This window comes from Oenanthe melanoleuca, chromosome 12 (genome assembly GCF_029582105.1).
Source record: "Oenanthe melanoleuca isolate GR-GAL-2019-014 chromosome 12, OMel1.0, whole genome shotgun sequence".
NCBI classification, from domain to species: domain Eukaryota; kingdom Metazoa; phylum Chordata; class Aves; order Passeriformes; family Muscicapidae; genus Oenanthe; species Oenanthe melanoleuca.
In genome coordinates, this window is record NC_079346.1 from 18,933,040 (window position 1) to 18,945,276 (window position 12,237).

The 12,237-nt window shown below is 41.1% G+C and overlaps 1 protein-coding gene across 9 annotated transcripts in view; it reads right to left on the reverse strand.

Annotated features, from left to right (window-relative positions):
* The window catches only part of IQSEC1 (IQ motif and Sec7 domain ArfGEF 1), a 272,134-nt gene that overhangs the window by 22,676 nt on the left and 237,221 nt on the right, over nucleotides 1-12,237 (reverse strand). For all 9 annotated transcript variants that reach the window (XM_056501272.1, XM_056501273.1, XM_056501278.1 and 6 more), the window contains 3 exons: nucleotides 2,884-3,045; nucleotides 1,503-1,625; nucleotides 598-764 (listed from right to left, as the gene is read on the reverse strand). In XM_056501272.1, the coding sequence (XP_056357247.1) occupies nucleotides 598-764; nucleotides 1,503-1,625; nucleotides 2,884-3,045 (452 nt within the window). The remainder of the gene's footprint in view (nucleotides 1-597; nucleotides 765-1,502; nucleotides 1,626-2,883; nucleotides 3,046-12,237) is intronic.

Genomic DNA, 12,237 nt, shown 5'->3' on the forward strand with positions numbered 1-12,237 from the left:
GTCCAAGCCTTCCACAGCCCACCCTTTGTGATTTACAGCTGCAGCAAGGTAGCCTGTTACAAAAATGCCTGCAGTAACAAGAACTGCTGGCATGCTGGCTGGGGCTCAGAGAGAATGTGCTGTGGCTAACTCCACAAATGTAACTGCTGCATTATGCCAAGAGATGCATATAAGGCCTTTGGAGTATTTGTGGATTTTACAGTAAGATCTCAGCACTAACTTAAACTTTGCTAAGCTGAAACATCTGCTAAGCACAGGTTGTTCACTGCTGCCTTATATCAATCTCAGGGAATAAAAATCACCAACCAGGACTTTCATTTTCAAGATCTGAAATTCCAGAACACCACAAGTATTTTGGTTTTTTTTGTCCTAAAATGAAAGGTCCTGACAATACATCCATCCACCAAGAAAGACAAGACCAAAATGACAAAATATTACACAATTAATCCTGGTTTTGCTGTTACAGAAATCACTGAAGTCTGCCCAAATGGCAATCAGGTGACAGCAGCATGAAGTTGTTCCCAGAAGACACAGAGTGTCCCTGCAAGGACAGTGCCAGGGAAATGCTTGAGGAGCTTTGCCCTTAGGGTCTCTTACCCCTGAGGTTCTTGATGAAGTCCTCCAGCTTCATCTTGCGCTCGGGTTTGACGTTGGGGCTGTACATGTCGGTGTTGAGCAGGATGATGGCGAAGGCCAGGATGAAGATGGTGTCGGGGTTGCGGAACTGCCGCACCACGCCCGGGTTGCAGATGCAGTAGCGCTGGCTGGGAACATCAGGGGAGGCTGTCAGGGCTGGCAGGTGCTGCTCACATTCACCAGATAACCCACCTGCTGCATTCCAGAGCCCTAGCAAGCTACTGCTCCTTTTCCAGACACAACTTAACTTTCCATCCATGTTCTCATAAGGCAATCCTTGAACGTGCAAAGGAGTTTGTTTCTACTTCCACTGTAACTTCACTTACTACAGTAACTTCTATATCCCATTTTTTTAGTGATTAATATCCTGACATCAAGTAAGAACACAGCATTGATTTTGGCTTACTGCCATGTGGTGATTTCCACCTTATCCTGCCCTGGATACACCTGTGTCAGTACTGATGAGTGACTCTTCTTTCTGCCACTGTTGAAGTATTTTATGAAAAGTTAGGAGTATACATACCCTAAAAAGTACATGGGCTTATAATTCCACTCATATAAACTACTAAATCCAAATATATTCTTAGAGATGGTCAAAAATCTTGGAGTATCTTTTCAACTGATGCCAAAAAGAACTTGTGAGAAAGTTCTATTAATACAAATGCCACACATGAACAACATCAGCAAATGAAACTTCCTATTCCATAATTAGCAACCCTCCCAAACAAGACATATTTGAAAGTGATTGCAGCTCATGAGGACACTGAAAATATAATTAGGAAAATAACTTGGATAAGTCCAAGTTCCCCAGTTCTGCAGTGTGACTGCAAAGCAGCAGGTTTCTGAGGATTTATTTCACATCCTACCTAAAAGCTTCAATGAGCCGCTCCACTTTCTGGGCTTCTCCTTGGACACGGATGTGGGCCTGAAATTTCCTGAGTGCTTCATCCAGCTCCATTGTGGAGAAGTCCATCTCATCCACCACACAGCTAGGACAAAAACAGATTGACATCATGTCTCTTCATTTCTAACAACACAATACCAAAGGGAAGATTTGGAAACAGAAAAAACTTTTCCATTTTCAATCTGACAGGAATTAGTGGAATTGTTTTTTGAATTTTCAGCAGCAATTGCAATAATTACAGGTAAGATGTGAAGGAAGATTGAAAATAACAGATCAATGAGAATGTGCACATGTAAGCAGACCTTGGTGTTTTTTAACAGAAGATCTGCTGGAATGACAAATATCTGACCATCGTAAGTGATGTACCACTGCCATAAATAATTATTAGTTCTGTGCTTCCAGGCCAATCAACTATCACAATGCCTCCAACAATAATAAATAGTTTATACTGCTCAAAATATCCAATCTCAGACAGCCTGCAGCAGGCACAATAATCTGTACCAAATGGCTCTGTGTCTAGGAACGTTCTTAAATGCAGAGAAAAAAAATAACCTTGTTTGGATACTCTCTTATTGTTACTGTAATTCTCATCTTCCCATCATTTTCCATGACTTTCAGTTAACATTTATGGAGAAATAATTACTTTCTTGCTTTGAAAATACAGTGTTGACAAAAAATAAAACGGAACCATTTTAATATAATCAGCAACATGAATTATGTCATTCTAATACTTTGTTTAAGGACTGCTTTAAAATCAGAGGCTTATAAATTTCCTTTAAGGTTAGCTTTTAGTCTTGAAATGACCAGACATTAATCACTGCAAGTAACAGCACTGTAATGCAGAAACCACAGAAAGCATTATGCACTTCTAAAAGCATTTCCTTAAATGTATAGATATACAATGACAAATTACAGTAGCTCATATTTTTCTTCCAGTAACACTGTAGCTAATGTAGATTAACAGCAAGTAATTTATTCCCCTTGCTCTTAGTATTTTTCCTTTTATGCAAAAGCACAATAAACAAGGAGCCTGACATTCTCACACCTTTTCCAATCCTCACCTAAACTTTATTATCAGTTCTGCAATAATGCTCTTAGGCTTCCCATTACTGCAAGTTCTGCTAGAGTGTCAAAACCCTTTTTCCCATTCCAAGGTGTAAAGCACATGTGCAGGGCCAAAATGAAGTAATTAGCACAATTAAGGAACACACTGGCCAACAGAAGGATGGGCAGGGGAATGAAGCAGCATTTCCATGAACCATGGAGACAGCAGATTTCCCACCATGGAGACAGCAGATTTCCCACCACGGGCTGTGCTCACCTCTTCCCCACACCATACTCACTCTAAGACATCCCTGTTGAACTGCTTCTGCCGGTTTCCCAGGAATTCTCCAATCATCTGCCTGCTGAGCCCTTTCCTCTGCAGCAGGAAGTGGGCAACCCCAACAGGAGTGTCCGGCACGAATCCTCGCTCAATGAGATACTGCACTCCTTTTTCAGGTTTTCTGAGGAGAAATGACAGTGCACAAGTATGAATTTCCTTCCATTCCACCTGATCACATCTGATTAAAATTCTAAAAGAGTTCTGCCAATTATTGTCAATATATTCAATCACTTTTAACCATAGTCTCAGCAGGATGGGCTAGTGTAGCTTCAGGAATGTGTAGTTGAATACATTGCTCACTGCCTAGAGCTGACAGCTTTGCCTCTTTTTACACATTCTCTGCTCCAGAACCCTCCCAAGGAGAAGCTCTGGATGCAAACAGCCTCCCTTGCCAGTCAAAGAGAGCCCAACACCAGCTACTAAAAGCTCCTGTTGCTGGGAGAGAGGTACCTTCCAGAAACTGAATTGAAAGACTGCTGCTGAAAAACAAGAAACAAAGAGTTCCCCTGACATCCCCCCTGCCTGCTGGCAGAAGTTAAACTTAATGAATAAAAACATCTGAAGTGGTGTCACTTGCAAGCTGAGAGAACAAAAAATAAGGGGGAAAACTACAGTCAGTCAAGCAAAAAGAAGCAATTAAAAATGGTGTAGCTCCCATCTAATTGAGACTTTTAGTTCCTTCCTTTAACACACCCACTGCCCCAGATTTTCCTCCCTCAGACAAGCACCTTCCCAGTTTCTGCAGTGTTTTACATCTCTTTATACAGCTCCAGATTTAGCTGTAACCACTTTCACATCCCAAAACAAAGCAAAACCAAAGCCACTCATTTTAACTCATTAAGAAGTGTGTGCTGGGGGGAGGGTTGGGACAGAGCTGGCCATAAATATATTGCTTATAAAGACAAATGCTGCTTTATTCTCAGGTGCTGCAAAATCCCCCTTAATAGCACACACCATGCACTGCATCAACCAGCAGTTCAACACAGCAGAAAAGCATCATTCCTTTAAAAAATATTCAAGGGGAATCTTTACAGAACCAGTAATTCCATCATCAGCTTTATTTTGTAAGGAATTATACTGTAATGTCCACCTGTAAGAGTGGGTGGTTTGCAGCTCCCTGGATGACCTAGAATATATTTCCTTTAAGGCAAGCAAAATCAATCTGAGAGGACAAGGTGACCGTGCTATTTTTGTACAAAGTTGATCACACAACCATAACCCTTCCCCAGGGTTTTAATTGCAAATAACATTGCTAAATACATCATCATTCACTTCTCCTACTCCTCTGCATTCCATTATTATACACTTAATACCCTATTAAGAAATAGACAGATCAGAGAAATATATATAATTTAATCAAGAGGGGAGTTCTCAAATCTCAATTTCTTGCATCAGGCTTTGTGGCTCTTTTCATCTGAAATATGATTACACACACAGTCATCTTCTAAAATTAATCTCCTTCATACTAAAAAGTCTCTTTTCTGTAACTAATGTATTTTCTATGTTCATATGCATTTCAGAATCCTTAATCTTTCTAAATTTAAATTCACATCATCCAACAAAAACATAGGAATAGTTTTCTCTATCCCCCTTGTTAGTGAGCTGTATTTTTCCAGTAAAAAAAGAGTGATGCAAACCCAGGAGAGCTCCTCTCCAGTGACTGTCAAAGCAGAAAACAGCTCTCAAAACCCACCACATAATCCAAAGATCACCTTTACTTGACAAATAGAAAATGCTGGATTATTACTTATTGTATTAAAAACCAACTTAATTCCTACCACCTGCATGAGCCTGAACATTTAAAATCATCACAAAGATGAAATAATTTATTTTTCATCAGCCCTTCTCTGGTTGTATAGTTTTGCATAAGTCAAATTTGTCACCAAAGCAGCTTTGCCTGTGGTTTGGTAATATGAAATCACTTGATTCAAATATCCTTCAAAACAGGCAAAGTGAGTGTCCAAAACAGAGTTAAAAATCCATTTACAAAACACTGGAAGCCAAAAGCTCTTTTCCCATCGATCCTCCTCTCATGCTGGAAATACCAGGGAGTTTTGCAGTCTGGGATTATTTGAAAGCAGTCTAGGATTATTTAAAAGTAGCCCAGTTTGTTACAAAAGCTGTAACCTGGCAGCAATAATATGAAAATAACACCTGAACCCCATGCTGTAAGAATGAAGGCTGCTCCTTCCCTGTTTGAGCAATCAACCTGGTAAGTAAAACAGGCTCAGGTTTTTATTGTGTTTTAAGCTCCTTCCCACCTCCCACCAGGTGGAACATTATCTTATTCACCAGAAAAAGTACTTACCAGAAAATGATGACTCTTCCAGAGTGTTCTGAAGTGCTGTATTGCCAAGGAAATTTTGCTTCAAAAGTGAAGTTAACAATAGGTTCAGACAAAAATGTACTCAAGGGGGCCTCCCCTTTCTGCTTTTAACATAAGCAGCATATTATCTCCTTTCAAAGTCAGAGAAACTGAAGGACTAAATAGGATAATGGAAATTTAAGTCATCTCCAGCACCAGAAATTTCAAATACCACTAAGTCTGAGGGTGTTGCTCCCTAAAAGCACAACAGGAGGTGATGGTTGGGGTCCTGACCTGCAGCAAACCACCAGAAAGTCATTTGCTCCTTCCCAAGGTGTTTTTTCACACCAGGTATTTGGGGAGGGCAGGTTTGAACAGTACAAGCAGCCAGGGATTCTCTGCTGGCAAACCCAGCTGTTTCAAACTGAACAAAGCTTCCTTTTCACCAAACCCTGACTTTTTCCAAGTGTTTGACTGGATGCAGAAGGGACTTGGACATGCAGGGGTCAGGACTGAATGTGGGTCAGGACACCTGGATAAATGATCCTCATTTCTGTCTGCTCACAGTTGGGCACAGACCATTTTGTACTTACAACTAAGAGTCTTTTGTGATTAGGAAAATTCCCACTGGTGGCTTGTTAATTACACAGACCAATAACAGACAAGATAAGAAATCTATAAATAGCAATGGAGGAAGCAGCAGAAGCAGAGCAGTTATTTTCAGATTTGAATACATTAACTAATATCAAAATAAACCATCTAACGTTAGCACCTTGCATAGCTGATGATGTACTTATTTAGAGAACTTTTGATATTTACAAGGTTGCTTCCAAAATAAGTTTTAAAATGTCTTGTCTCAAAAATTCCCAACAGAACAACTTAAAATGAAACAACCAAACAAAAAAAAACCAAAAAAACCCTAAAAAACCACAAGGATCTACTGAAAGAAGAAGAAAAAATCAACACTAAAAGATGTGCAAAATTATTTACATAAGATTCTCAGAGGTTGATTAGAGGACTAAGGATCTTGCCAGAAACTGATTAATAACAAGACATTTAGGGTGGTTTAAAGTGACTTCTAAGGGAAAAAAAAAACTGGAGGGATTAATACAAACTTCAAAATAACAGATCAAGCCAGTATATTTTAATAAGCTAATTTCTTAGAGAGTACTGGCCATATCCAGAAGTGCTCAAGATTTGCCAGAGTTTGAGAAGGCAGGAAAGCCAGGCAGAAACAGCTCCTCCTTTGAAGAAGGGAAGGGTAAAAGCTGATTGACTTCCAAAACATATCCAAACTGTTATCTTTAAACTTTTCGGAAATACTGCTTTTACAAACACACTGCAGTGATTCTGAAAAGTGAATTTGGTAAAGGAAAAGCTTTTAGTTGGATTCTGGATGGGAAGACAGATCAGCAGAGGCTTAACATGCCCTATTATCCCCTGGGTTCACTGGTGCAGCTAGTCCTGGTGCAGGACAAACCCAGTAAACCCCAGTGTTGAGCTGGGTGAGCATTCCAGTGGCACTTCCAGCAGTCCCTTTTCCCATTCCTACTGCTGATTTGGGATTGAACTAGGGCAAAAAAGGTGTTTTGTGTGTTTTGGATTTCTTTTTTGTTTCTTTTTGTTGTTGTTATTGTTGTTGTATGTTTTGGGTTTTTGGTGGGTTTTCTTGGCAGTGTTGGTTTGGTGGTTTGATTTGGCTTGGTTTTTATTACTATGTTTTTAATCCAGTCAAGCTCTCCCCACAGCTGCACCATCATGTAGTATCCAAGCCACAGTGTGGATAAAGTCCTGGTGTCCACAGCAGCCAAGAGAAGAGAATTAATAACAAGCTCTGCCTCAAAAATAAATCTGCCACAAAACCACAGCACCAAGGTGAATAAAGCCTTGCCCATCCCTGACTTGCTAAACATGTAAAGCTTACAAACACCCAAAACCACAAGAAATCTTTGTATTTCCTTTTAGAGCTCAGACAATAAGAGAGCTGTAAAATGAGAGCATTAATTAACAAACGAGCACGGGACATTTCCAATACCAGCAATGCCAGAAGTATCATCTGAAATCTGTGAACAGTGTAAATAACCACAAACACACTGCTCTAATGGCTGACTGAGGCAAGGGGGCCAAGCCAGCCTGACTGAGAGTGAGAAGCTTGGTGACACTTCTGGAACTCCAGGATTTCTGAAGGCACACCGATGTTTGTTGGTTCCTTGTCTCTGCTACAGGGAAACTGAGACAATTTGAAAACAAGCAAACCAGAAGTACAAACATTTCTTAGAGGCTGTTAGAAACCCACTGCAAACAGGAACACTTCACAAACATGCTGCTGCCAAAGAAATCTTTTCATGTCAGGGGTGGGGAGTTTAATGCAGCTATGATGCCAGCCCTCTGTAAAAAAAAAAAAAGTAATAATCTCACTTGCCTTTGATAGCAGCGATCTCATTTTGAAAACATCTACAGTTCTCACAAAAATAAGCATTACTTCAGCATTAAAAAGCAAGGATGGCTTTTTTAAAGCAAGAACCTAAGCCTTTTCTTAGAGTCATTTAAGAAGTTAAATATTTTTGAATAACCAAGCTGGCAATAACAGCTGTACATTCTCCTTAGTTTGGCACATAGCTCAGTTCTGTTTCTATGGTTGTATTTCTTACTTTGCTTTTGCAGAAGAGCCCACTGGTGATGCAGTGAAGCCAAGAGAATCCCTATGTCTATTTTAAACCTTCTGGCTAAGAAGGAAAAAACCAATATCCTCAAAATACTACCAAAACTAGTGCCAAAACAACTTGTCAGAGTTCACTCCACAGTGAGGCAAAAGGGGATTGAGAGGAGGAAAATGAGAGAAACTGAGTGGGAAGCCTGAGCTGTGCTTTTCTCAATTGTATAATTGTTTAATGAAGAGAAAAAATTGGCTGTAAATTGCATATTGTGGTAATTACAGGAAAAAATCCCTGGGTCAGGAAAATAAACCAGGAAAGAACATATTTCTCCCAGCTTCTCTACACCTCATGGAAATGGGGAGATAGTGATTCCCATGATTTGGGCAGGAACACTACACTTTGCCCCCAGTGCGGATGATTTCTCCCACATTAGGATATTAATTCTCTAAAGTTCATTCAAGACCTCCCACCACAGATGGGAAGGTCAGGGAACACTTGCAATCACACCAGATTACCTGGAGTAACCTCTGTTCACGAAAAGTTGATTTCTACTCATGGCCATTAAGGAAAGAATTCACCAGGAAGTGATCTCAGTGCCCGGTTCTGTTTGGTGGGGAGCAAAATAAAGAAAGGAAATTCTGTAGATGTGTATTTTCATTAAATTGGGCAACTGACCTACGTGGTTCTACCATTACTTTCTGCCTGACCAACCAGTTTCTTTATGGTATCATTTCCTAACAAGGTGCTAGGAAATTATACATTGAACATTATTACTGCTACTGGACGTTTAGGTTGGTCTGAAAAGTATTGCCTGAATCAGAGCTGATTATAAAAGGGTAAAAAGTGTATAAAAGGCACCTAAAGGCCCACAAGCAGAAAGTCTGGCTCATTCTAATAAAGGAGGGAAAACAGAGTTTAAAGCTATTTCTGAAAAAGGTTTTTGCTGTGTAAAAAGCATCCTCCTTGTGGAACAAAGCAGGCAGCAGGCAGTGGAGAGGCACACGAGGCACACCCCAAGCACTTGCAGTGCAGTAGCTGGACATGTCCTTGCTAGTGAAAACAGCCCTGAGTCATCCCGCCAGAGCATTTCCTACCTCCTCATTATTCCCTCTCTTGGCAGTGGGCAGCCTGCTTTTTTGTGCCCCCCACTCCTTCCTTCCTCACAAGAGAGAAGGCAATAAGAAGGAAATATTTTAGTTAAATTAACGATCCAAAACACCCTATGAGGTTGTTCTCACCTCCTCTGACCCCACTGCATTTCTTACAGAGCAGGGACAGGAGTTTGTAGCTGCCAGCAGAGCAAAGCACACTCCACTTTGGGACAATATGGAAAACTGGCTGCCTCTCTCAGAACTGTGTGCCAGGGCTGAGTATTGCCCTCATGTTTATGCAAGTGTTGTCAGGGATGACACTTTAGGATGACTGTGTCCTTTAAATTAAGGAACAGTCCCTGTCTTTATGTCTTCTGCCTCCCTGCCCTAAATCCTCTCTCCACACCCTCACCGCAGTTACACCAAACAGAAGCACTTCAGCTTCAAGTTCTGCAACTCTGCTGAGTAAAAATGAGAAACTCTGACAGTCACATTCCCTTTGAAAGGGATACCTTTTGTGCAAGTACAGTTTAGAGATCTCCTGATTTGCCATTTATGACCTACAAAACCCCAATTCAATTGGTAGATATGAACTGTTACACAGGAAAGAGTTGATAGGACCTTCCCTTCTCCTTAACTCTTTTTCCTACACAGCTTTCACAGGTCCCTATTCCAACTGTCCCCTGAATTCCTGCAAAGGCAGCTGGTCACATTTGTCACCCTCAAAATTTGACCACTGGAGATTTTTGGACAGAAGGAATTCCAATCCTGGCACCCAGAGTCCCATCAGCCACTGTCTGGGAGCTGCTCAGCTGGTGGAATTCCTCCATTCACGGGCTCATTTTCCAACAGGAGGCACGCAGGCATTGTCAGAGCTCAGCTCCCATTCCTGGCACGTAGCAGGGAGGCAGGAGTGTGCCTGGAATGCTTAAGGGCAGCCGGAGCTGGAGGCAGGGATGAGGTAATGGCTCTTGCAGGGATCCAGGGCCACTTGCACTCAGCTATTGCTGCTTCCAGCAAAGGCACATTTGCTTCCAATGTTTGGGAAAGTTTATATTGCCTTATAATGGCAATAAAAGGAGTCCCCGTGTCCATATTTGAACCTGGTGCTTCAATTTACTATTGGTTTGACATTTCAGCTGCTTTGGATGGATATAATTTATGCTAATCAAAGCACTTGTTTTGGGGGAAAAAAAAAAAAAGGAGGAAAAATGGCTCCTCCGGGAGAAAAGATAAAACAGGCACAGAACAAAGCAAAACACACAAAGCCTTTTTTTTCTTTGGGTGTTCTCACTTAGGGCTAAATGTTTTTAGAAATAATGAGAGTCATACTAAGAACATTCTTCTCCTCTTACTAACTCCTCGGCATGTTAGAGGACAAGTTACATGGAGTGCTTTGATTTTAATTTTTGTTGGAACCGTCTGCGCCTGAATAATCTGCAGTCCAGATGTTGCAACAACAGCAAAGTCCCTCTCAGCACACACACGAGGACAGCAAATGGCTCTGTTGTGAAATCCTGGACAAGCCTCTTCTCTCCCCCTTCCTCTTTCTGTCAAATCATTCAAAAAAAATCATTGAAGGTATTAGGGATCAGCTGGCAAAATAAAAGAATTGGTTCAAAGGTAAAGAGAATCAACTCAGTTTGATTTACTCCTTCTCCCTCCTACTCAATCTGTACTTGCAAAGTTTAAAATCATTAGAAATGTTTCTAATAAGCTTTCAAATTTAAATTGAAAGGAGGACAGTCCGAAAGCAGATGTTTAGAGACCACATACTGGAATGCTGAATGGATGTCATGAGACTGACTCTAAGCAATACAAGAAGTATGTTCAGCATCTTAACTGAAATTCATTATGAGTATGATGGGTGTAAATTGAGAACACTAGATTAGTGCACTTATTACAGAAGTTAAATTAATGACTACATGCAAAACTATTTTTTAAAAACCATGTAAGTAACATTTGGCAACTTTTAAGGATTCCAAATAGAAACCAAGCTTGCAGCTCTTTCTGAATGTAACAGTACGTAGGAATCCAAATTACCTTCAGTCTCTACCTGGAGATGGAAAATGATGGAAACCTTATACCTCTGTTGAACAGTTAAAGCTGCTTTCATGGAAAATGAAATATGTGCCTTCTCACAAATATTATTATTGTATGCCTCAGATTTCCAACAAGAATTTATCTAGAAACTGTAATCTGTAATATTGACTTTGGTATAATCCAACCAGCACTCAGCAAATTCCTCTCATATCTGCTTAGTAAAATAAAAAAAACTTCTTACATTAATATTCCAGGGAATCAAGAAATGTTAGGAAAAGCCTGCTCCTGGAATTAGTGTCCAATTCATATCAATAGTGGGTTTTAAACTGGAATAAAATCATCCCCATCGTGCAATAAAGGAAGCCAGTCGGGCTTTCAGGGCTAAGGATGATACATCATTGCATATTGCAAACAGATAATCAAGACTTTTTATCTCTGTCAATAATCCTTTGGGAGAACTTTGGAATAGCAGGAACCTTGATAATGGCCCGTTATAAAAGAAGCTACAGCAAACTCTTCAGCACAGGGCATGTAATGCACTGAGGACACATAGGGAACAGTTCTCCATCTGTCCCTGCCCTTTCCATAGAGAAAAAGAGGACACAAGAAGGGATGTGGGGGGTGAAAGGCATCTGGGAAAATTTATTGTAAAATTATTGCTGGCCCAGGTTCTGTTCCAGCACATGAAAGTGGTGTCATATTCATGTACCCCCAGGAAGTACATGTAGGATTAGGATGTAAAGCCTAAATGATGCCCTGGCACCAAGCTCAGAGCAGTGAAACAGTCCCTGAGCTGCACTTTGCAGCCTCTCCTCAGCAGTAATTTCAGCAATCAGCACCAGCAAGACTGGCTCCCATGGCAAGGAACACAATGCCACAGGAATCCTGCCAGATGGGAGGACCATTTACAGTGCCTTCCAACAGCTGATATCCCAAAGGAGACACTAAACATGACTCCAGGCTCTGCTAGATTAAAAACTGAGTCTGGGTGATGCCAACCCTTATCTCCCATCTTCTCTAACACCAGGCACAGCTGCAACAAGTTTTCAAAGCGTTCTGATGCTGCCCCGGTTTTGCTGACACTGCTTTGTTAGCACAGAAGGTGTTTGTGTCCCGTGCCCAGGAGTGCTGAGCAGGCACTGCCCTGTCCCTGTCCCTGCCATGGCCCTGCCGGGTGTCACCGCGGGCAGGGGACACAGTAACCCCGGGCAGCGTTA